General features: G+C 37.3%; 1 protein-coding gene across 1 annotated transcript in view; it reads right to left on the bottom strand.

The window, feature by feature from the left end:
• Positions 1–26,343, bottom strand: part of CFAP47 (cilia and flagella associated protein 47) — a 503,782-nt gene that overhangs the window by 15,080 nt on the left and 462,359 nt on the right. The window contains 4 exon segments of the mRNA XM_065900147.1: positions 19,999–20,048; positions 20,050–20,149; positions 23,525–23,619; positions 25,301–25,460. Of these exon segments, the coding sequence (XP_065756219.1) occupies positions 19,999–20,048; positions 20,050–20,149; positions 23,525–23,619; positions 25,301–25,460 (405 nt within the window).

Genomic DNA, 26,343 nt, shown 5'->3' with positions numbered 1-26,343 from the left:
GTAGGTTACCAGAGGAAAGTTAATTATAGCAGGGTTTTGTTAGGTACATGTGAAAAATATCTTAAATTCAAGACTGGCATGTAGAAGAGAAGCACAATCATTTATTATATTTATGCTCCATGTCCATCTAAGGAGCCCAACTTGCAAATCAAGAAGTTTGTTGCATATAGATCATGGAAGAGAGCTCCAGAGAACCATGACTTGACCTGGTCCACAGCTGAGCTAATTTCTAAAGTCTGTCTCTCGTGTGTAAAGGTAAACGTGATCCTTGGATTCACAGAACTGACAGCCACCTCTAAGCAATCCTAACAGAAACCAGACCACCTTTCAGAAGTAACTGATTATAATTTCTGCCACAGAACTCTGAAAAATAGCTTGGCTGTAACAAGCCTGAGTCACATTTAATGATTACTCAGCAAACCTTATTAATGTAAAATAACTGACTGACCCACACCCTTACAAGATCTTTTTTTTTTCCACGTGTAAAAATAAATCTCTGACCTCCTGAATTGCTAGTTCTCATCCTGTTGACAAAATCGGCAACTGTTGTTCCTATCAATAACCATTTTTTGTTGTAGCAAAATCAACATGTCTACTTTAATGTGTCTATTTGTTTTGGGGACAGGATATGGAAATGTATAGGAAGCAGCATTCCATACAGAGAAGCAGTATTTAAGAATTTTAGAGTGTTTAGTGGGAGATGAAATTTCCACTGCATTCAAATGACATATTTTTCAAAGTAAATACTGTATGTAGTTGAGATTTGCATCTGTTTCTGCTTAATTATTGAAGCCTTTATGGGAATGGCTGTGTTAGAATCAAGATAGGAAACGAGAAGCTAAATTTAGTTTCAGAAGCATGGAACCCCTTGTGGGGAATCGTCTCTATGGATGTCATAATTCCAATCATAAGAAAACCCACTGGTACAAAAAACAGAGATGATTATCTGCAAGGGACAGGGGGTGAGGCAACTAGGAATTCTTTCAAACTACACATAATTTTTTCAAACTACACATATCCCCCTTACCTGTAACTCGAATATGTTGTTACTAGCACCTAAGGGAGAGGGACAGAATTGGGTTGTACAAAATCGTAAACTGACATTCTGTATCGTGTCTTGAAGCTATCATAATAGAGTCTCTGCATTTTACTTGAAAAGTCATATTATCAAGTTAAAAACATGCCTTTTGCTAAGTGGAAGAGAATCTGTATAGTACTTTTATGTGGACATGGTTGATAAGAGCTAAATCAGTGAGGCCAGTGTAAATTAATTATCATCTGATTGTTGTATAAAATTAATCACTCATGACAAACATAGCTCATAACTTTAAGAGAGTAATTGCACATTTCTAAAAAAATATCTAAATAAATGAAGCTGCTCTTAATACAGTTTGTAATTTCAAAGTTACAGGTCAACAGTTCTTGGGACTACTGTAACAAATACAGGAGGAAAATTCTGTCCTTTTTTTAGCAGTCCCTTAAAAAGACACTTGATGATGGCCATTCTGACTGGTGTGAGATGATATCTCATTGTAGTTTTGATTTGCATTTCTCTAATAATTAATGATGTTGAGCATTCTTTCATGTGTTTCTTGGCAATCTGTGTATCTTCTTTGGAGAAATGTCTATTTAGGTCTTCTGCCCATTTTTGGGTTGGGTTGTTTGTTATTGATCTGCATGAGCTGCTTGTAAATCTTGGAGATTAATCCTTTGTCAGTTGCTTCATTTGCAAATATTTTCTCCCATTCTGAGGGTTGTCTTTTGGTCTTGTTTATGGTTTCCTTTGCTGTGCAAAAGCTTTTAAGTTTCATTAGGTCCCATTTGTTTACTTTTGTTTTTATTTCCATTTCTCTAGGAGGTGGGTCAAAAAGGATCTTGCTGTCAAAAAATCTAGAAACAATAAATGCTGGAGAGGGTGTGGAGAAAAGGGAACACTCTTGCACTGCTGGTGGGAATGTGAATTGGTACAGCCACTATGGAGAACAATATGGAGGTTCCTTAAAAAACTAAAAATAGGGGGGGACCTTGAAGATGGCGGAAGAGTAAGACGCGGAGATCGCCTTCCTCCTCACGGATACACCAGAAATACATCCACACGTGGAACAACTCCTACAGAACTCCTACTGAAGGCTGGCAGAAGACCTCAGACCTCCCAAAAGGCAAGAAACTCCCCACGTACCTGGGTAGGGCAAAAGAAAAAACAGAGACAAAAGAATAAGGACGGCACCTGCACCAGTGGGAGGGAGCTGTGAAGGAGGAAAAGTTTCCACACACTAGGAAGCCCCTCCGCGGGCGGAGACTGCGGGAGGCGGAGGGGGGAGTTTCGGGACCGCGGAGTAGTGCACAGCGACGGGTGCGGAGGGCAAAGCGGGGAGATTCCTGCACAGACGATCGGTGCCGACCAACACTCACCAACCCGAGAGGCTTGTCTGCTCACCCGCCGGGGCGGGCGGGGCTGCGAGCTGAGGCTCGGGTTTTGGTTTTGGACGGAGCTCAGGGAGAGGACTGGGGTTGGCGGCTTGAACATAGCCTGAAGGGGTTAGTGCACCACGACTAGCCGGGAGGGAGTTCGGGGAAAAGCCTGCACCTGCCGAAGAGGCAAGAGACTTTTTCTTCCCTCTTTGTTTCCTGGTGCGCGAGGAGAGGGGTTTAAGAGCGCTGCTTAAAGGATCTCCAGAGACGGTCGCGAGCCGCGGCTAAAAGTGCAAACCCCAGAGACGGGTGGGAGACGCTAAGGCTGCTGCTGCCGCCATCAAGCGGCCTGTGTGCGAGCACAGGTCACTCTCCACACCCCTCTTCCGCGGAGCCTGTGCAGCCCGCCACTGCCAGGTTCCCGGGATCCAGGGACAACTTCCCCGGGACAACGCACGGCGGGCCTCAGGCTGGTGCAACGTCACACCGGCCTCTGCCGCAACGTCACGCTGCCTCTGCCGCCGCAGGCCCGCCCCGCACGCAGTGCCCCTCCTTCCCCCATCCCCCAACCCCCGGCCTGAGTGAGCCGGAGCCCCCGAATCAGCGGCTCCTTTAACCCCGTCCTGTCTGAGCGAAAAAACAGACGCCCTCCAGCGACCTACACGCAGAGGCAGGGCCATATCCAAAGCTGAGCTCCTGTGAGCTGTGAGAACAAAGAAGAGAAAGGGAAATCTCTCCCAGCAGCCACAGAAGCAGCGGATTAAAGCTCCACAATCAACTTGATATACCCTGCATCTGTGGAATACCTGAATAGACAAGGAATGATCCCAAATTGAAGAGGGGGAATTTAGGAGCGAGATCTATGATTTTTTTCCCTTTTCCTCTTTTTGTGAATGTGTACGTGTATGCTTCTGTGTGAGATCTTGTCTGTATACTCTTGCTTCCACCATTTGTCCTAGGGCTCTATCCGTCCATGATTTTTTTAAAAAATTCTTTTTCTTAATAATTAAGTTTAATTGTAATAACTTTATTATACTTTACCTTCGTTCTTTCTTTCTTTCCTTCCTTCCTTCCCTCCTTTAGACAACGAATCACCCCAAATTGAGGAGGTGGTCTCTGGGAGCAGGATTTATGATTTTTCCCCCTTTACCTCTTTTTGTGAAGGTGTATGTGTATGCTTCTGTGTAAGATTTTCTCTGTATACCTTTGCTTCCAACATTTGTCCTAAGGTTCTATCCGTCCCTTTTTTTTTTTTTTTCTAAATATTTTTTAATTCAATAACTATATTATAATTTATTTTATTTTTACTGTATCATCTTTCTGTCTTTTTTCCTTCTTTCCCTCCTTCCTTCCTTCCTCCCTCCCTCCTTTCTTTCCTTCTTTGCTTCTTTCTTCCTTCCTTCCTTTCCTCCTTTCCTTCTTTCTTTACTCATACTTCTACTAATTCTCTCTACTTTTTCTCCCTTTTATTCTGAGCCGTGTGGATGAAAGGCTCTTGGTGCTCCAGCCAGGAGTCAGGGCTCTGCCTCTGAGGTAGGAGAGCCAACTTCAGGACACTGGTCAACAAGAGACCTCCCAGCTCCACATAATATTAAACGGTGGAAATCTCCCAGAGACCTCCATCTTAACACCAGCACCCAGCTTCACTCAACGACCAGCAAGCCACAGTGCTGGACAACCTATGCCAAACAACTAGCAAAACAGGAACACAACCCCACCCATTAGCAGAGAGGCTGCCTAAAATCATAATAAGGCCACAGACACCCCAAAACACACCACCAGACGTGAACCTGCCCACTAGAGAGACAAGATCCAGCCTCATCCAACACAACACAGGCACTAGTCCCCTCCACCAGGAAGCCTACACAACCCACTGAAACAACCTTAGCCACTGGAGACAGACATCAAAAACAACGGGAACTACGAAAGTGCAGCCTGCAAAAAGGAGACCCTAAACACAGTAAGATAAGCAAAATGAGAAGACAGAAAAACACACAGCAGATGAAGGAACAAGATAAAAACCCACCAGACCTAACAAATGAAGAGGAAATAGGCAATCTACCTGAAAAAGAATTCAGAATAATGATAGTAAGGATGATCCAAAATCTTGGAAGTAGAATGGACAAAATGCAAGAAACAGTTAACAAGGACCTACAAGAACTAAAGATGAAACAAGCAACGATGAACAATGCAATAAATGAAATTAAAACCACTCTAGATAGGATCAATAGCAGAATAACTGAGGCAGAAGAACGGATAAGTGACCTGGAAGATAAAGTAGTGGAAATAACTACTGCAGAGCAGAATAAAGAAAAAAGAATGAAAAGAACTGAGGACAGTCTCAGAGACCTCTGGGACAACATGAAACGCACCAACATTCGAATTATAGGGGTTCCAGAAGAAGAAGAAAGAAAGAAAGGGACTGAGAAAATATTTGAAGAGATTATAGTTGAAAACTTCCCTGATATGGGAAAGGAAATAGTTAATCAAGTCCAGGAAGCACAGAGAGTCCCATACAGGATAAATACAAGGAGAAACACGCCAAGACACATATTAATCAAACTGTCAAAAATTAAATACAAAGAAAGCATATTAAAAGCAGCAAGGGAAAAACAACAAATAACACACAAGGGAATCCCCATAAGGTTAACAGCTGATCTCTCAGCAGAAACCCTACAAGCCAGAAGGGAGTGGCAGGACATACTGAAAGTGATGAAGGAGAAAAGCCTGCAACCAAGACTACTCTACCCAGCAAGGATCTCATTCACATTTGATGGAGAAATTAAAACCTTTACAGACAAGCAAAAGCTGAGAGAGTTCAGCACCACCAAACCAGCTTTACAACAAATGCTAAAGGAACTTCTCTAGACACGAAACACAAGAGAAGGAAACGACCTATAGTAGCGAACCCAAAACAATATAGAAAATGGAAATAGGAACATACATATCGATAATTACCTTAAATGTAAATGGACTAAATGCTCCCACCAAAAGACACAGATTGGCTGAATGGATACAAAAACAAGACCCTTATATATGCTGTCTACAAGAGACCCACTTCAGACCTAGAGACACATACAGACTGAAAGTAAGGGGATGGAAAAAGATATTCCATGCAAATGGAAACCAAAAGAAAGCTGGAGTAGCAATTCTCATATCAGACACAATAGATTTTAAAATAAGGACTATTAAAAGGGACAAAGAAGGACACTACATAATGATCAAGGGATCGATCCAAGAAGAAGATATAACAATTGTAGATATTTATGCACCCAACATAGGAGCACCTCAATACATAAGGCAAATACTAACAACCATAAAAGGGGAGATCGACAGTAACACATTCATAGTAGGGGACTTTAACACCCCACTTTCACCCATGGACAGATCATCCAAAATGAAAATAAATAAGGAAACACAAGCTTTAAATGATACATTAAACAAGATGGACTTAATTGATATTTATAGGACACTCCATCCAAAAACAACAGAATACACATTTTTCTCAAGTGCTCATGGAACATTCTCCAGGATAGATCATATCTTGGGTCACAAATCAAGCCTTGGTAAATTTAAGAAAACTGAAATTGTATCAAGTATCTTTTCCGACCACAATGCCATGAGACTAGATATCAATTACAGGAAAAGATCTGTAAAAAATACAAACACATGGAGGCTAAACAATACACTACTTAATAATGAAGTGATCACTGAAGAAATCAAAGAGGAAATAAAAAAATACCTAGAAACAAATGACAATGGAGACACAACGACCCAAAACCTATGGGATGCAGCAAAAGCAGTTCTAAGGGGGAAGTTTATAGCAATACAAGCCCACCTTAAGAAGCAGGAAACATCTCGAATAAACAACCTAACCTTGCACCTCAAGCAATTAGAGAAAGAAGAACAAAAAAACCCCAAAGCTAGCAGAAGGAAAGAAATCATAAAAATCAGATCAGAAATAAATGAAAAAGAAATGAAGGAGACGATAGCAAAGATCAATAAAACTAAAAGCTGGTTCTTTGAGAAGAGAAGATAAACAAAATAGATAAACCGCTAGCCAGACTCATCAAGAAAAAAAGGGAGAAGACTCAAATCAATAGAATTAGAAATGAAAAAGGAGAAGTAACAACTGACACTGCAGAAATAAAAAAAATCATGAGAGATTACTACAAGCAACTCTATGCCAATAAAATGGACAATCTGGAAGAAATGGACAAATTCTTAGAAATGCACAACCTGCCAAGACTGAATCAGGAAGAAATAGAAAATATGAACAGACCAATCACAAGCACTGAAATTGAAACTGTGATTAAAAACCTTCCAACAAACAAAAGCCCAGGACCAGAGGGCTTCACAGGTGAATTCTATCAAACGTTTAGAGAAGAGCTAACACCTATCCTTCTCGAACTCTTCCAAAATATAGCAGAGGGAGGAACACTCCCAAATTCCTTCTACGAGGCCAGCATCACCTTGATACCAAAACCAGACAAGGATGTCACAAAGAAAGAAAACTACAGGCCAATATCACTGATGAACATAGATGCAAAAATCCTCAACAAAATACTAGCAAACAGAATCCAACAGCACATTAAAAGGATCATACACCATGATCAAGTGGGGTTTATTCCAGGAATGCAAGGATTCTTCAATATACGCAAATCTATCAATGTGATAAACCATATTAACAAATTGAAGGAGAAAAACCATATGATCATCTCAATAGATGCAGAGAAAGCTTTCGACAAAATTCAACACCCATTTATGATAAAAACCCTCCAGAAAGTAGGCATAGAGGGAACTTTCCTCAACATAATAAAGGCCATGTATGACAAGCCCACAGCAAACATCATCCTCAATGGTGAAAAACTGAAAGCATTTCCACTAAGATCAGGAACAAGACAAGGTTGCCCACTCTCACCACTCTTATTCAACATAGTTTTGGAAGTTTTAGCCACAGCAATCAGAGAAGAAAAGGAAATAAAAGGAATCCAAATCGGAAAAGAAGAAGTAAAGCTGTCACTGTTTGCAGATGACATGATACTATACATAGAGAATCCTAAAGATGCTACCAGAAAACTACTAGAGCTAATCAATGAATTTGGTAAAGTAGCAGGATACAAAATTAATGCACAGAAATCTCTGGCATTCCTATATACTAATGATGAAAAATCTGAAAGTGAAATCAAGAAAACACTCCCATTTACCATTGCAACAAAAAGAATAAAATATCTAGGAATAAACCTACCTAAGGATACGAAAGACCTGTATGCAGAAAATTATAAGACACTGATGAAAGAAATTAAAGATGATACAAATAGATGGAGAGATATACCATGTTCTTGGATGGGAAGAATCAACATTGTGAAAATGAATCTACTACCCAAAGCAATCTACAGATTCAATGCAATCCCTATCAAACTACCACTGGCATTTTTCACAGAACTAGAACAAAAAATTTCGCAATTTGTATGGAAACACAAAAGACCCCGAATAGCCAAAGCAATCTTGAGAACGAAAAAAGGAGCTGGAGGAATCAGGCTCCCTGACTTCAGACTATATTACAAAGCAACAGTAATCAAGACAGTATGGTACTGGCACAAAAACAGAAAGATAGATCAGTGGAACAGGATAGAAAGCCCAGAGATAAACCCACGCACATATGGACACCTTATCTTTGATAAAGGAGGCAGGAATGTACAGTGGAGAAAGGACAGCCTCTTCAATAAATGGTGCTGGGAAAACTGGACAGGTACATGTAAAAGTATGAGATTAGATCACTCCCTAACACCATACACAAAAATAAGCTCAAAATGGATTAAAGACCTAAATGTAAGGCCAGAAACTATCAAACTCTTAGAAGAAAACATAGGAAGAACACTCTATGACATAAATCACAGCAAGATCCTTTCTGACCCACCTCCTAGAGTAATGGAAATAAAAACAAAAATAAACAAATGGGACCTAATGAAACTTCAAAGCTTTTGCACAGCAAAGGAAACCATAACCAAGACCAAAAGACAACCCTCAGAATGGGAGAAAACATTTGCAAATGAAGCAACTGACAAAGGATTAATCTCCAAAATTTACAAGCAGCTCATGCAGCTCAATAACAAAAAAACAAACAACCCCATCCAAAAATGGGCAGAAGACCTAAATAGACATTTCTCCAAAGAAGATATACAGAATGCCAACAAACACATGAAAGAATGCTCAACATCATTAATCATTAGAGAAATGCAAATCAAAACTACAATGAGATATCATCTCACACCAGTCAGAATGGCCATCATCAAAAAATCTATAAACAATAAATGCTGGAGAGGGTGTGGAGAAAAGGGGCCACTCTTGCACTGCTGGTGGGAATGTGAAATGGTTCAGCCACTATGGAGAACAGTATGGAGGTTCCTTAAAGAACTACAAATAGAATTACCATATGACCCAGCAATCCCACTACTGGGCATATACCCTGAGAAAACCAAAATTCAAAAAGAGTCATGTACCAAAATGTTCATTGCAGCTCTATTTACAATAGCCCGGAGATGGAAACAACCTAAGCGCCCATCATCGGATGAATGGATAAAGAAGATGTGGCACATATACACAATGGAATATTACTCAGCCTTAAAAAGAAATGAAATTGAGCTATTTGTAATGAGATGGATAGACCTAGAGTCTGTCATACAGAGTGAAGTAAGTCAGAAAGAAAAGGACAAATACCGTATGCTAACACATATATATGGAATTTAAGGGAAAAAAATGTCATGAAGAACCTAGGGGTAAGACAGGAATAAAGACGCAGACCTACTGGAGAACGGACTTGAGGATATGGGGAGGGGGAAGGGTGAGTTTTGATAGGGCGAGAAGAGTCATGGACATATACACACTAACAAACGTAGTAAGGTAGATAGCTGGGGGGAAGCAGCCGCAAGGCACAGGGATATTGGCTCGGTGCTTTGTGACAGCCTGGAAGGGTGGGATGGGGAGAGTGGGAGGGAGGGAGACGCAAGAGGGAAGACATATGGGAACATATGTATATGTATAGCTGATTCACTTTGTTATAAAGCAGAAACTAACACACCATTGTAAAGCAATTATACCCCAATAAAGATGTTTAAAAAAAAAAAAAAAACTAAAAATAGAACTACCATACGACCCAGCAATCCCACTACTGGGCATATACCCTGAGAAAACCATAATTCAAAAAGAGTCATGTACTAAAAGGTTCATTGCAGCTCTATTTACAATAGCCAGGAGATGGAAGCAACCTAAGTGTCCATCAACGAATGAATGGATAAAGAAGATGTGGCATATGTATACAATGGAATATTACTCAGCCATAAAAAGAAATGAAATTGAGTTATTTGTGGTGAGGTGGATGGACCTAGAGTCTGTCATACAGAGTGAAGTAAGTCAGAAAGAGAAAGACAAATACCGTATGCTAACACATATATATGGAATCTAAGAAAAAAAAATGTCACGAAGAACCTAGGGGTAAGACGGGAATAAAGACACAGACCTACTAGAGAATGGACTTGAGGATATGGGGATGGGGAAGGGCAAGCTGGGACAAAGTGAGAGCGTGGCATGGACATATATATACACTACCAAACATAAAATAGATAGCTAGTGGGAAGCAGCCGCATAGCACAGGGAGATCACCTCGGTGCTTTGTGACCACCTAGAGGGGTGGGATAGGGAGGGTGGGAGGGAGGGAGATGCAAGAGGGAAGAGATATGGGAACATATGTATATGTATAATTGATTCACTTTGTTATAAAGCAGAAACTAACACACAATTGTAAAGCAATTATACTCCAATAAAGATGTTAAAAAGAAAAGATTTGAACTCATGAAATTAATAGGATAAATATATATTTAATTTCAATTGTGTTTTAACAGGTACTGAAATATTTACTAACCTTTTTTTTTTGTATTTTACAATATATAATGGTTATCACAGGCTTGTCTAAAAGCACTTCCCATTTTCAATGGTCTCCCATTCTCTGATGATTTTCATAAACTGCTCACTAAGACCTGTAGAATTTGCCCCAGTAAAACTTCCTAGCTACGGCTAAATTCATGAATATGAGGCAGATAATTTTGTTTCCACAGCCAACATCTAAACAGACTTTAAAAACGTTTTTCTTATCATTTATATTTTCATTTCTTTATTCATTCAATGAATAATAATTGAAAGCTTTCCTTGAAATGACAAATAAGGTTCTTGTCCTCGTGGAACTTTATGATTGGGAGGGAAAAACTGCCAATAAACTACCAATTATATCACTAGTTTTTAAATGACTACTGTGATAACGGCTACTATGGAGAAGCAGAAGAGACTATGAGAGCAAAGGTCCTGGGAACTTGACTTCTAAGGTCCTGAGGAGGTGACCAGTACACCAAAGTTGAAAGGCGATAAGGGTTTCCTGGATGTAGAGAGAAAGTAAATGCCTCCTAGGCATCAGAGCAGCATGGGGAATTTTTCCATGGTGGAAACCACCTTGGCTCATTTGAGAAAGGACTTAAGCAGGTGGAGCAAAAGGGAGTAGGAAGAACTTGTCAAGAGATGAAATGGGCAAAATAGGCAAGACCATGCAGGGTACAGTGACGATTTGGGACTTCTAAAAATAACAAGAGCCTACTGAATGTTTTAAGTATGGAAGTGATGTGATCGTTGAATGGTAAATTGAGCAAAATGGGATTAGGAGAGAAGGTAATGAAGTTTCTGCAGTAGTTCAGGCCATGTGGTGACTTTCACAAGGGTGAGAGGAAGATGTAGATTAAGCTCAAGCAATGCCCTGTGATGTGTGAAGTGGCAGCTACATGAGCAGTCCTGACTGGTAACTAGAATCATGAGCTTATCACTTCAGTACTGTATTCATACCCTTAACATATTGATACATACAAAATATTTAATCAAACAGGTTTCAGAGAATTGTAGAATATGAGATATCTATATCTATATCTTTCTATCTATCTATTGATCATCTACTGTCTCATAAAATAATGATGGTAATAATCATTTGGGTATGACAGCAAGGTCATTATATTGAATAAGAGGGGTATGTCTCCATCCAGATATTATGCCTGCATAATTATCATTCAATCTAGTGCTTGTATCATGATGCCCATAAATCATGCAATGGGCACTATGTTGGCCAAGGGTGCCTATTACTTGGGTGAATTTTCTCAGGGCAATGACTGCATTTTATTCAATGTGGAAGAATATTAGTAATTTTAAAAAAGAGAACGCTTGATTAAATATGATAAATAATCAAAAATTACTGAATTTTAACCAATTTATTTGCAAAATGTACTTTGAAATTATGTATTTTATACCATATATATTTTAATCTGTAAGAAATACGTTTCATAGTAAACCGAACCAAAATGTCTCAATGATATAGAAATGAATATCAAAGTATAAAGAACAATATTATTCATGTTCCTTCCCTAAATTTCTATAGTTGTCTCTTCATTAATAACAGGCATCTACATTTGTTTGAAAGAACATAGTAATCATACAAGGAATGAATGGAGTACTGAAGACAAATCTGAAATAGGATGACGACAACAAGGTATTCAAAGAAAAGAGGATACTGGATAAACTACCTAAAGCTATTTTCTTTGAACAGATAATGAAGAATGTGCCGTCTGCACATTCTTATTATTTTTTTACAAAATTGTGTACCTTTTTGAAGGGGTATTTCATTTACATGCTTTACTGCACTTTCATAAGGTCATTTAATAGACCAAACATTTTGATTAACTTAAAATAACTGCATGGTCCTTTTATACAACTGCAAGCACAGTAAACTACAAAATGAAAATTAAAGGAAGAAAGTGGCCACATAGCTGATGCTCTTCTTACATGTTTCATTTTAAACAAGAAACCAGAAATAAAAGATAAAGGAACTTCTTGTAACATAAATATTTTATCTAACCTTTTAGCAATTAGCACCCAATTTCAGACTCTAAGATTTAGGTACCACATTTTTGTACTTTCTTTTTTGATAGAATATTCTTTTGTGTATTAATGACAAAACCCACTGAATGACATTGAAAGAATCATGTTTCCATCTCAACATGTCATTTGTCAGTGACCGAAGATGGGCCCTCTAGTTACATCACTGTCAGAGAATGCCCAAACAGAGCTTTAAATGATAATAATGGTAATATCTAACACTTCTGAGACACTTACTGAGAATCAGGCACTTTTAAGGATTCTATGCATTTGCACTTAATCTTAAAAAAATATCCTATGAAATAGATACCATTACTATCTCCATACTACAATTGAAGAAACAAAGTTTATAGAGAACTAAAGTAATTTTGTCAAGGCCCTACAGAGACTAAATGGAAGAACCCAAGCTGTCTGTGTTCAGGTGTCACAACCTAGGATACCAGGCCTGTCAAGTGGCACAACTGCTGAGAAGACGCCATCAGCAGCTGCATCTGGAAATGTGCAGGCCACCACCTGCGCAAGCGGGTGTGATGGCCCTCAGGGCAGAGGCCTGGGTCACTCAAACATTTAGATCCTGATCAGAGGAAGAGGAGCCAACAACAGAGATGGAGAAGGGAGAGATAAATAAAGCTAGTCATGAAAGCCAAGAACAGAAATTTCTTTAACTGGGTCAACTGGTAAATGCTGCCGATGCGTAAGCTCAGAACACAAATCTGACCACTGGATTAGGCATATTGGATAAGGTTGACAATCTTGTCAGGGGTACTCTCATTAGAGTAGTTAGGACAGAAGGCTTAATGGAGTGCGTTGAGTAGAGAAAGCAAAATGAAGAGAAGCAGAGGAAAGGATCAAGTCTAGAGGCCAATGTGGGGTCATGGGAGGGCCAATGACGAGCTTCTCAGGAGCTGTTTGTGATCACAGACCAAACCCAACATGGGTGTTTACACTCAACACGTAAACAACATGCAACAAGATGACTGGCCTGGGGGGTGAAATGGCGACCAGTGTGACACATAAATCAGCAAATCAGGCACAAAAAAAGACAATAGATTAATCAAAGAAAAACAGCCTCAAGCTACTGAACACTGGGAAATAACAGGAAGAGGCATGAATCTGTTATGCAGTTCAATGGCAAAACTACTCTCACAGAAAAAGTCCCATAGAGAGAGCGTCACCGAACTAATCTCCAGAGAGGCACAAAGAAGGCACGGACTAGGAGTTACTTAGGAAGAATAAACACAACTATAGGGGAAATTCTGTCCACACAGTATAATTTGTAGTCTTATAGAAGTGACATTTCAAAATACAGTCTAAAAATATAAGTATTATCCCAGTAGGGCAACCCCAATTGATTTAAATAGTACAGGTGCATAAATCCAACATATTGGATAGATGTTTTTTGAATTCCTTCACAACAGTTTGTGTCTTGTTAAATTTTGGCATCTCTGGGACTCAACATAATACCTGGGAGCAAAGATGCTCCCTAGATTGTTGCTGAATAAAAAAGATATGAAAGCGATCAATCTTCATTAACTCAATGGTGTGTGTGAGGAGTCAGGGTGGAAAGAGAACAGAGAGGTCCTGGTATTTTCATTTAATGAGGTTTGATAGTTTTATTGGACTCTCAGGGAAAGAAGATGATGAAGATAAAGGGAAATAATGGGAAGGCAGTGGTGGGGATCCTTATTTCCTACTGATCATGTTTACATAGAGAGGCTTATTCACTCACTAGAAGGGAAAGGTATGGGAGGAAAAAAAATCTCAGCATCAATCTGCCTCCTCCATCATGATTTGCCATCCAAGTAAAAGCAACATATCTGATCCGTGAATTTGGGTGAAGAAATGAAGCATGAGCAGATGAGCAGACCCTTTTATTTCTTTCCCGATGTCCTGAATCCAGGATGTACACTTTCTCTTCCTTCTTCATGTGTTGGTTGTTTATTCCTATAGGGAGTCTACAACTGGCTAGGTTGGGGTTAATGCACTTGATTTTGGTGGAAGGTATTAATAAGCCCAAACAAATCCAAAGTCATTTTCCAGTTCACCTTTATATAAAGGTACCTTTTGATCTCCATCTGCTTTATTTCTACATCTATTTCTCAGATGTTTATAAATTCGGATGAGGGAATACAGGGTGTAATTAATGATCACACCTAAAAAAGCCCCATCAAAGTTCAAGCCACAGAGTGAAGTGCTCTAATTTCCACCATAAGGGATTTAAGAGACTACAGGAAGTACAAAATGACTTAAACAACATGATTCTTTTGAATTCTATATAATGTGTTGAGTAAACTATAATTAAATGACACACGTAGGTGGAAGTAGCTGGTTTGCCTTTGCATAAAGTCTAAAATAGTATTCAGACTTGTGACCAGACTCGTCCCTCCACAAAGAAATAGGTGAGAAGGAAAGGGCGAGCAGGGAGAATTACAGAGAGTGCATGTAAGTTGGTTACATCTTTGGAATAACAGCAGTGAAAGGAATCCAGTTATTACCAGATGCTTTTAAGGAACTCAGAAAAGAGAGAGGTCAACTGATTTATTAAATATTCAGAGAAAAGACACTAAGACAGAGAAAAACATTAAAGTTGAGAGGGGACTGAACAAACGTACTTCTGTATAGCAAGACATGCTTCAGAACAGAAATAAACGTTCACCAATTAAAATGTCTTTTGCCAAAAAATAGATAGCTTCTCGCGTTCAGGGGTCCTGAGCAGAGAAAAAGCTATTTTAGAGAGAATGATGGGAAGAGATAAGCTTGCAAGCCTTTCAAATAGTAATTTTCAATAGTAAGCATTACTTTTCATCATGAAAAGTAATGAAGCAGTAAAATATAAACCATATCAAAAGGTGTATTTTCAAGAGCTATTTGAGAGAGACTGTTTTCCTAACATACCTTTCAAACCTCTCAAAATGATGTTGGCAGCTTCCTTATAGACCCTGCTTATCTAGGAGGAAGCGGATTTTTTTCAGGTAATAAGATTTAATCAATTTCTATTATCAGAATTATAATTTCTTTAGCTTGCAACCTGACAAGAGTACAATTTAAGCAATTTAAAGTAGCAAGAACATAGTAAGATGAGTCCTGGATACAAGCATTTCTTTACCTTCCTTTCCACTTCATGTCATAGAAGCATCAACATTTTGCCTTCAACAGGATAGATTTCAAATAAAAATCAAGGCTTGAACACTAAACTATTAATATTCACAGAAGCGGACTTCCCTGGTAGTGCAGTGGTTAAGAATCCACCTTCCAATGCAGGAGACATGGGTTCGAGTCCTGGTCCAGGAAGATCCCACATGCCGCAGAACACCTAAGCCTGTGTGTCCCAACTACTAAGCCTGTGCTCTAGAGCCCGTGAGCCACAACTACTGAGCCAGCAAACCACAACTACTGAAGCCCACGCACCTAGAGCTCGTGCTCTGCAACAAGAGAAACCACCGCAGTGAGAAGCCTGTGCACCACAACAGAGTTGTCTCTGCTCGCCACAACTAGAGAAAGCCCGCGTACAGCAACAAAGACCCAATGCAGCCATAAATAAATAAATGTATTTTAAAAAAAGAATAAAGAACCCCCCCTTAAAAAAATTCACTGAAGCATAGCAGGATGACACACAAAACAATGGTTTCACTTCAGAAAGAAACTGGACATTCACTGGGGTACAATTATTATAGGTTGGCTGCTTACTAAAATTATTTTCTATTTTAATAAGAAAGTACTTACATTTATTTATCACAAGAAATTGGAAGTTGTATTACACATCTGAATTCTGAGGTTAATCTACACTAATATTCTTATCCCTGGTATGTATAAACAATCAGAATTTTCTTTGAGTATTGTCTATCAGTTGAAGAAAAGAAAGCCACCAGAATTTCATTTAATTAATGATTACATTTCCTACATTTGTCTAATGTCACTACATGATTCACTACTATATCCAATTTATAATAACTTTTTTGAGATAAATGGAAATGCTTTGTATCAGTCTGATTCCATTATTAATGGATAGTTCTTTGAAATAGAGAATAACTGAACAGGCACTGAAATGGAAAATTTCCCTCTCCTCATGTAAATTTATTTTACTTTTTATAAATTTAAGCAGTTCGTGATTACACTGGCATTTTGCAATGACAAAACTAAAATTCAACCAAAGGGAAAAAATAATAAGTTAATATAATTAAGAATTAAATATCTCATTGTGCAACCTAGTAACTGCATTACTATCTCCAACTCTCACATACTTCATACTCTCTATAACTAGCCAGTAAATAAAAAGAACACAGTTAGGGTGAACTAATATTTTTGGAATTCCAAAGATCTTTTGAAATACATTGGATACATATAACATAGATACTCATTTCATAATTCCATCTCCAGCTTTTCAAATATTGCCTTGCAAATTTTATAGTGAAAGTGTGTAGGGGAGATTATTCTGACATTTTTGTAATTCATTTAAGAAATATTTATTATTTCTAGTTCCTCTTCTACATTTACTCTCAGAATGTTTATTTGCAAATAATAGAACCCCAGTTTGGATAATCTTTTTTGGAAGACACCAAGGGTTTCATGAAGCAAATGGAAGTGTTGATTAAGCGTGATGGAGCCATGTGTATAAGTCAATGAGCAGGCAGAGAAAGGAGACCTGCAAAGAGAGGAGAAAGCAGGCCTGCATAGAAAAGCAGAGAAATAAATATTCCCTAGCTCTACATATTACAGTTTAAGCAAATAAAGATAAACAGGCTAGAATGACAGTAGGGAACAAATGGTGAATGTAATTCAAGATTATTTTATATAGATTGAATCACGTCAAAAACATTTTAGTAAGGCTTCCCTGGTGGTGCAGTGGTTGAGAGTCCGCCTGCCGTTGCAGGGGACATGGGTTCGTGCCCCAGTCCGGGAAGATCCCACATGCCGTGGAGCGGCTAGGCTCGTGAGCCATGGCCGCTGAGCCTGCGCGTCCGGAGCCTGTGCTCCGCAACAGGAGAGGCCACAGCAGTGAGAGGCCCACTTACCGCAAAAAAACAAAACAAAACAAAAACATTTTAGTAGGTAAAAGTGATCAAATATCATTTCATACAGAATAGATATTTTTATAGGTGAAAAATTGATGGGTATTGGTACTTTTATATGTTGCAAAGTCATTTTTTATTCAGCAAGCAATGTGTAAACACTACTACTGAAAAAAAGAGCAACAGGATAAAACAGAGTACAAAGTAAAATAGAAGAGAGTGTGATAATAAAGGGAAAGCTGAAACAACTCTTTGTTTACTGATTGGCCACTTTGTACCGGGCATTATACCTTATGCTAGGGAACCTCTTAGAAAGCTTTTCCCTTGTAAAAGTTTTTGATTTCTACAGGGCTTTAGAAGAAAAAGCAATTAGGTTAGGCCTGATGCCAATATGAACAGCTCAGAACCTACTATTTCATCTTTAGGTTTTAAATCTAAAGTATTTTTTAAAACGGTTTTAAAAAATAGTCAGGCCTGGATTCATGCATTATCCCTTCCACTGCTGCATTGTAGGACCCTGGACAAGTCACTAAACTTCTTTTACTTAGATTTCCTCACTTGTAAAATAAAAATACAGGGATACTATGTGCTTCATAGGGTTTCTTTGATGATAAGTTCTATAATAATACAATAAATACAAAACATAAAACACTTAGCACTGTTCTTGGAAGACTAAGTGCTTAATAAATAAACTGATATGGATATCAGAAAGGTTCTAATCTGGGTTTGGGGTATGGTAGAAGGCACAGACAGAGTGACAATACTTTATATCAGATAGGTGGCTGAGAGAACTGGAGAATGGAGGGTGGTGCTCGGTTCACGGCAACAGTGGCTGTGCAGAGCCAGCCAGTTAAACCTGGATCCTCATCTCAGTAGGCGATTTGAGATGTTGACCAGAAACTGACTGGAACTTTATCCTACAGAGTGGGGATACCAGTCTGATGGTAGGAGAGGGATAGGGGTATGTGTGAATTTCCATGCCCAGGAAAACACTTGATGTATAATAGGTCCTCATTAAGTACTTTCGGATGGACTGATGATAGATTTTAACAGTTCACAGCAAATAAAATATGGCAGAGACTGCTAATTGTCCCCCCAATATTTACTTTCTCTCTTTTCCTCTTTTTTCATAATAGAATGTCCCCCAGTTTTATCTGGGTCTGTCAAGAGGCATTTCCCAGCCTCAAGTGCAGCTAGGTGTGCCCATATGACTGAGGTCTCACCAGTGGGATAGAAGTAGAAATCACATATGCATCTTCAGGTCATGGCTTTAAAGGGAACCAGCTTGCTCTTCACTGTGGACATGACTGTAGAACTGATCATGCAGATGAGGACAACTTAGTGGATGGTGGAGCAACAAGAGAAAAGGAACCTGAATCCCTGATAATCTTGAGGGGCAGAGGCACTATACTGCCTAAACCATGCACAAGCCCAGGCTTACATGTGAAAGAGAAATATGCCTGTCTTGTTTGTCACTGTTAATTGGTCTTAGTTAAAATAACTGGTTAAATTCCTAACATGTTTCCATCACTCAAGTATGGCCGGAAGTATGAGAGGGTATATATCAAGTTTATTATATTCTAACACCATCTGAGTGGGGCTGAATTGAGTTGAGGGGCTGCTAGCCATATTACTTCAGGAATTTCTTGAACCATTTAAAATGAGCATTTATAACTTAGTAGAAATAGCTGCTATTATAAAATATTAAAAACTATTTTACTATCTCTTGTATATCCTCTCTATACTCTTGTATACTCTCTCTCTCTTCAGTTATACCTCATTTACATTCTCTTATCACTGAAATAATTAGATTAGACACAGAGATGATAGTAGTGAGATTAAAGTAAAAAACTATACATATAAATGAGAAAACTAGAGAAGATATTTTGTTTCTGCAAGGAATTTCATACTTAATTTTGTGGTTAATTTGCTTTTTAAATAATACATAAACATACATTTCTCCCCTTGATTCTAATAAAACACTGCTATGGAAATTTCCCTTTCAGTGTGAATAGGAGCTTTCTACTTTAGCTCATCTGGGAAATAGCTGAAAAATAAAGTTTGCATCATTGAGATTTGATTTTGCCAGACCATAATATTAACTTTTTGAAAAGTCTTATTTAAGACTCTAAATGTCAGAGGGGTAGTTGTGCAAAGTATATGTGGGTATTACATCTAATTTATGTCAATTTTTCTATTTCTTTAAATAAGAAACATTTTATTCAAGGTTCTGCTTCCAAGTTTAAAGCTGAAGCCATGGCTTCAATCTTATTCCTTAAATCAGAAAAAGAGAGTAAAGGAAGAAATTAAAGTTGAAGGAAAATGAAAATTACAGTTACTGTAACTTTTTCTTTCCTCACTGATGACAAAATCACAACCTATTTTTATAAATCCACTGATAACCATAATTATTGTCGCTTTGGAGAAAACTACTATGTGAAGAGAACAAACATAAGCGAACACTCGTTGGGCACTATTTTAATGATATTGTATGTGAAAAATAAATGGGAATGGATTTTCATGCAACTGAGTAATCAGCAACCTGAAATTTAAGGAAAATTGAGTTTTTATTTATTATAATTTTTTATACCCATGACTGTGGTTCTCTTACCTTTGATATCTTCATAAGAATCATATGATTTTCTTTTTGGAATCACTACAGTCTGTCAGATCTAAGATAGGATTTTGTCCCCAAAAATCTCCATCCAATGTGACTTCCACCTCCTCTTCTACCCACTTCCTGGACTGACATTTTATGACAACTACAGGAGAGAAATACTTTCAGTTAATTTGACTATTGGGTTATATGATTGTTCTTGAGATAGAAAAAATGAATTATGTTATGAAAAATAAAAGTTCCTTTGGCATACTTTGACATGTCATTGCATCTGGTATTAACACACATACACTCATTCAGTATCAACATACATTGACACTTTGGAAGCAACATGAATATTAAATAATATGTAAAAATAGCATGACAAGAGATAAATCTAGAAGATACACACCAAAGTATAGAAGATTACATTAGGATATAGAAATGTGATTCAGGGACTGGATTTTTCAGCTAGCTGTATACTCATTGTGGTAAATACCAAACTTTACTTATATAAAAATACTACAGCAAATACCTTCAAATAATTAAAAAAATAAGTTCTGTAATATTTATTTTGTAATAACACTTTTAAAATATATTTTATTAAAATATCTCCTAAACCAAAAATATTAGTTTATTTACATGCACCTTAAAATTCACTTAAATTAAGTAAAATATTTTGATTTCCATTTGTGAATTGCTTTTAAATTTACAAAATACACTATTTAGTAATTAAAAATTGTAATGAATTATTTAAAGTTAATATTAAAATGTTATTACATATTAATTTAGCATACAGCACTAAAACATTAAATATATAACTTTACATATTTCTCTCTATATATAATTCCAACATTTTCTTATATAAAGTGCAGAAGTTGTTAACGATCTTGTGAGCAACCAAAATATTATGTCTATATCAACTACTAATTATATAAAGGAATATTAATATATTGGCATTAGCTGTATAATATTATGGGGCCATATATGCTAGAGTCCATATTTAAGAATATTATTTCTCCAAAATATATTAACTGCTATATTTGTATCAGTTCAGATGCACATAGGACATAAATTGAATATGAGATAAAAAGGGAGTCACAATACTAAAAAAGCTTTGAAATGGATTACACTATGCTTTCGTGGCATCAATAATATTGATAATATGTTCATCTGAACAGCAAGATTGGATAATGTCCTCAGATTTATGTGTTTTCACAGTATAGACCACATTTATAGTAAAGAAATGTTTAAAATAAATTTATTTTTAATTCTTAAATTTACAGGTTAATACTGAACATTTTGGACTTAGAATATGTGAAATGTACAACAAGGGTACAAAGTTAGATGTAAATTAAGTGGGTTGAAATGGCTGAGGAAAATGTACAAGCTTTTCTGGTTATAATTAGCTTCAGTCCTAAAGCATTAAATTGGAAATTAGTGTGATCAAAGTTACAATTAGTATCACGTCATTGGTCTTGTCCTGTAAGTCCTTAGGAAATTACTGCCCTAGCAATGCCAGGATTACTAAACCACAATGGATTCACATTCCATTGTCTTTACACTGTGATACGGAGTACAGTCCTTTTCTAATTATCTACCCCCAAAGGACAGGAGAAAAAGTGGTTCACAGAGCAACAAAAGTACCCTTGGCTTGAGAATAACCTGGGTTATAGATACATAGAAAAAAAACAACAAACATTGATGGTGACACAGTTGAGCAGGGAAAGCAATGGGTTATTTCTGATGTGTTCTTAAGAATGAAGAATGGACTGTACCGAAAGTAAATAATATTTACTTATAAAATCATACCCATCTGTTTCTCAAGGGCATTTGTAGAGAAAAAGAATTACTAGAATAGGTTTTAGACTTTTGGTAAAATGATTTAATAACTAGTACACAGTCTGTTCAGAACACAGATGTTACTACTTGGTTGTGCTAATGTAACACAGGCTATTTACAGAACTCACATTTACTTTAAAAATCTAATAATTATGAAAAGAAGTGACTTGATAGAAAATTTCTATGTTTCTGGAGCATATTTAACCTTCTTTGAAGAAAACTGTGTAAGAAATTTGTTTGTATTTTCTCATAGGTTTTATTTTAGACTTTAAAAAATCTGCTTTAAGTCTTTAATCTGGGGAAAAAACAAGCAGTGTCTGGGGTAGACATGAGCAACACTGCTGTTAGAATCCCAACAGAGTAATGTCTAGGCTGTATTACATCACTTTGATCAGAAGACTATTATAAATTTTAAACTGTTCAGCTCTTTGGAAAATATAAAAACAACTATGTTTTGAAGGAAATAAAAAAATTAAAAAAAGCATTTTGACATGTTTTTGAAGCATTCTGAAGATAATTTAGTATATATGAAATATTTATGTGTTGATAATTTTTTGTTGTTGTTGATAATTTTTTAACTCAAGAGTAGAAATATTTCAAGTAAAACAAATGACATTTATTGTCAAAGGTACTGTTAGTTATGTGGATTTTCACTGCAGTTAAAATTAAACTACACAAGGAAATATATAATCTTGGCCTTCCTTTATAACCAGTGTCTCTGGGGAAATGCTGTTATTCACAAGCAAAACTGACTATTTTCTCTTCTAAGTGTGGTGACATAATTTGTATCAGTAAAGACTAGCTCTTTTTCACTAGCAAAGATTGGTATTGGAGAGAGAAGAAAAATTCAAAATTTCAAGACTTCTTTTAGCTTATCTGTATTGCTCAAGGTGGAGATCAAAAATAGATATCCCTTTGCTGTGCAATTCAGTGATTCTTAGTTATGAAAAACTATGCCTAGAGCCTGGTAAGAGGTTGGGATACTAAATTTCACCTTATGGTTATCTAAGAGGAGTTGTGATTCTTACGCTGACCCTGGGAACAAAACGGGAAAATAAAAGTATGCAGAAGAAGTGAGAAGAGTGTTGAGGAAAGAGAACATACAGAAACTTGAGAGAAGCCTGGAGTATGTGGAGAAAAAAAGGGGTCATTGAGGGGAAAAAAAGGCATTTTAAGAGTAGGGATTTTACGTTGCATGTGTGGTGGCCAAGCCCACCTCCCTAAAATCTGTAGTACATTCTGACTGGTTTTTGGAGAACACCATAAAAGTTTTGTATCTGGGACAACTAATAGAGGAATCATTGCCCCCATGAGTTACACAGAAGCTGGAATATGGTGATTAAATGTGATCCAAGAACCCCAGTACCCAGGAATCTTACAGATCTAGCGCAGGGCTCTGAGCACATCAAAGAATATGAAATAAAGGGGTCTGAATTTAATGTTATTTCAATCTTAGTTGATTTGTAGGTTTTACCAACAAGGAAGACAACAGGAAACGGTATGGTTTTGTGGAAAGATCATTGGACTTATTGTTAAGAGACAAGATTCAGTCCTAGCATTTCCACCAATAGGGCTAGGTCACTTTACAACCTACTTTCTCTGGACCTGGATTTTCTTCCTTGTACAAAGAAGAGATGGGATTAGAAGGCCTCTAAGATACCTAAAATCCTGGTGTTCTCTGACTCTAAGATATACCTACCTTGGGGGCATTTAGGATGTGGTGCCTGTGGGAATCCAAGAATAGGGTATATCCAGCATATCCCTGGGATTTCTTCACTGTCTATCCCCAAAGCTCTAATTAGAAATTAAATTATTAAGAGTGAACAAAAGCATAAACACTTTCAACATTAGCATGAAATGACATATTTTTTAGTAACCTAATGGTGTTTTAGCAAAGCTTGTGAATTTAAACTTTGGCAGAGAAAAACTAAGTACGAAATACAAAACATTTTCTGCAAATGTTGATTTTATAACCATTTCAAACCAAACCCTGGTAAACTGTCACAAAGAAAAATGTAATACAACCATTGTAAGATGCAAGTTAAAACTGAAGAACTTTTTTCTCTACATTCAAAGGTTAGTACAGCAGTTGGCCCTCCATATCTGTGGGTTCCGAATCCACAGATTCAACCAACTGTGAACTGAAAATATTAAAAAAAAAAAAAAAAAGAAATTCCAGAAAGTTCCAAAAAGCAAAACTTGTATTTACATAGCATTTACATTATATTAGGAATTATAAGTAATGTAGAGGTGATTTAAAGTATATGGGACGATGTGCATAGGTTATATGCAAATACTATGCCATTTTATATAATGGACTTGAGCAACCATGGATATTGGTATCTGTAGGGGTCTTGGAATCAATACCCCATGGATTCTGAGGGATGACTGTATTGGTATTTACTGATGTGACTAAACTGATTAATCAGAAGTAATACAGTTTCCATAGGTTATGTTCTAAACTGGATGGGCAAAGCACAAAACACAAAAAATACCATTAAGTACAGGACTTCAGAAAGTTATCAGTAATTTACTTTTGGAGGCTACCAGTTAAAAGAAAAAGGGCATTTGTAAAATTATTCTATGTCCATCATACACCATCAGGAGAAAAGCAATACTAGAAAATGATTCTGGTCGTTGTTGAAAACAGGCTTTTCTTATGAAAAATGGAGCATAAGACACGACAGGCAGGACCAGCTTCATGGGCATGTGACGTATGCAAGAACTCCACACTTGGAATTGCTCATGTTTGTTTAATGTCTTGAAATTCTTAATACTTTTTGAACAAGGGCCTCCTCATTTTCATTTTACCCAGATCACGTCGGCAGTCTTGATTGCAGGAGTGGTAAAAAGCATGGGAGAATGGACTCTTGAGTCCACAGGAAAGAATTATTTGAATGTGAAGAAGAAATATGCACATATAGGACAAAGTAAGAATTTCTTTTTAATTAATAAGGTTTCTAGACAAGTATTTAATTAAAATTATAAAAGCAGAGAAAACATTTAAATTTTGCATCATCACTGGAATCTGCTTAAATTTCAGCGAAGCAAAGAGGGGACAAGTAACTGCATTCTGGCAACGACAGCACACCCTAGTCATGGCAGTATCTCATCAGGACGTCATATACCTGGCACAGTGCCATCATTTGGTGAACGCGAGCATCAGAAGTCCTATGCTTTGCCCAGACAAGCTGTTCCAGGTTGTTCTCTAGATACAGACTCAAAAAGGAGTCCCTTTGCCTGTATCTGACTATGATTCACTGATACGATACTTAGATTGACTTGTTCCTCACTCTGAACTTCAAATCAGCAACGATATATACAATCCCCATATATCAAATATATTTTCCCCCTCTGACCATGTAAATTTGAACACTTCATGAACTTCACATTGCATAACATATAAAAGAAACTGATCATATCAATGCCAGTCAAAATGAAATCATGTTCCTTCAATGTGCTATGTACATGTTACCTTTTCACCTCTGTGTGCAATTCTTTAAAATTGTCAACAGGCCACCTTTCTCCACTTGCCTTCTTCATTTGAACAATGACCATTGTTTTTTGTAATTTCATAACCTGGGGCATAAATAACACCTGGATATCTATAGTCCCTTTAGGAGGCAATGCAATTCCTGTAAAAAAGAAAAACACACACACAAAAATAAGTTTTAATGTGGTAAACGTTTTTAGAATATAATTTTAACCACAGAAAGTAACCTCTCCTTACTGATGACCTAAATTTTTCAAAATCACTCCTGAACAAAAAATACATTATGCTAAATTATAAGTGCACTTCACTGGCTTCACTAATTTTCCTCAAATGTCACCAAAATTCTTTAAAAAACACATTTTATCCTGAGCCAAGGAGGTTCTCCTGAAGAGGCTGGAAGAATTGAAGAAATGTTGATAGTGATGGCTTGAGTTTCCCAGAGTGATTAAAAAACCCCATAAAACCCATGGATCTTTTCAAGTCTTACCACATTTTGCATAAGGCAAAGTACAGCAATTTCTGACCCTTTATTTCTTTGCATATTTTTGTTCTAGACCGTAACAGCTCCATGTTTCTGCTTGGAGCCCCAGAATTGCTACCAGTAAACTGTTCATTTCTTTAACTGATTCAAGAAGGAAGCCAAAGCTTATTTGTGAAAGAAAGGGGCATCCACTTCAGGTTGTAAAAATCAGAAGACAGAAAAACAGACAGCAATTTCTTGTGTTCTAGTGGATTAGAATTTTTCAACCTTTGCTTTGAATAAGTACCACGTGCGAAAAACTTGTTAGACATGGAGCTTGCTATAAGGCCCAACTACAGAGATTCTGATTTGTTCAGTCTGGGCTGGGACCTCAAAGCTGCGTATTTAAGCAGCAGCTCATGAGATCCAGAAGCAGGTGATCATGAGACCATACTTAGAAAAAAACCCTCTATCTACTGGACGAGTAGTGAGCTTCTAGCCATTTGTAACAGTGAAGATTTCCAAGTGATCGGTGTCTTCCTTTATTTTGAAGAGTAACACTCTT

The sequence above is a fragment of the Phocoena phocoena genome, chromosome X (genome assembly GCF_963924675.1).
Source record: "Phocoena phocoena chromosome X, mPhoPho1.1, whole genome shotgun sequence".
Lineage (NCBI taxonomy): Eukaryota > Metazoa > Chordata > Mammalia > Artiodactyla > Phocoenidae > Phocoena > Phocoena phocoena.
Note: the sequence above shows the minus strand (reverse complement) of the source record. Positions and strands in the feature narration are given on the sequence as shown.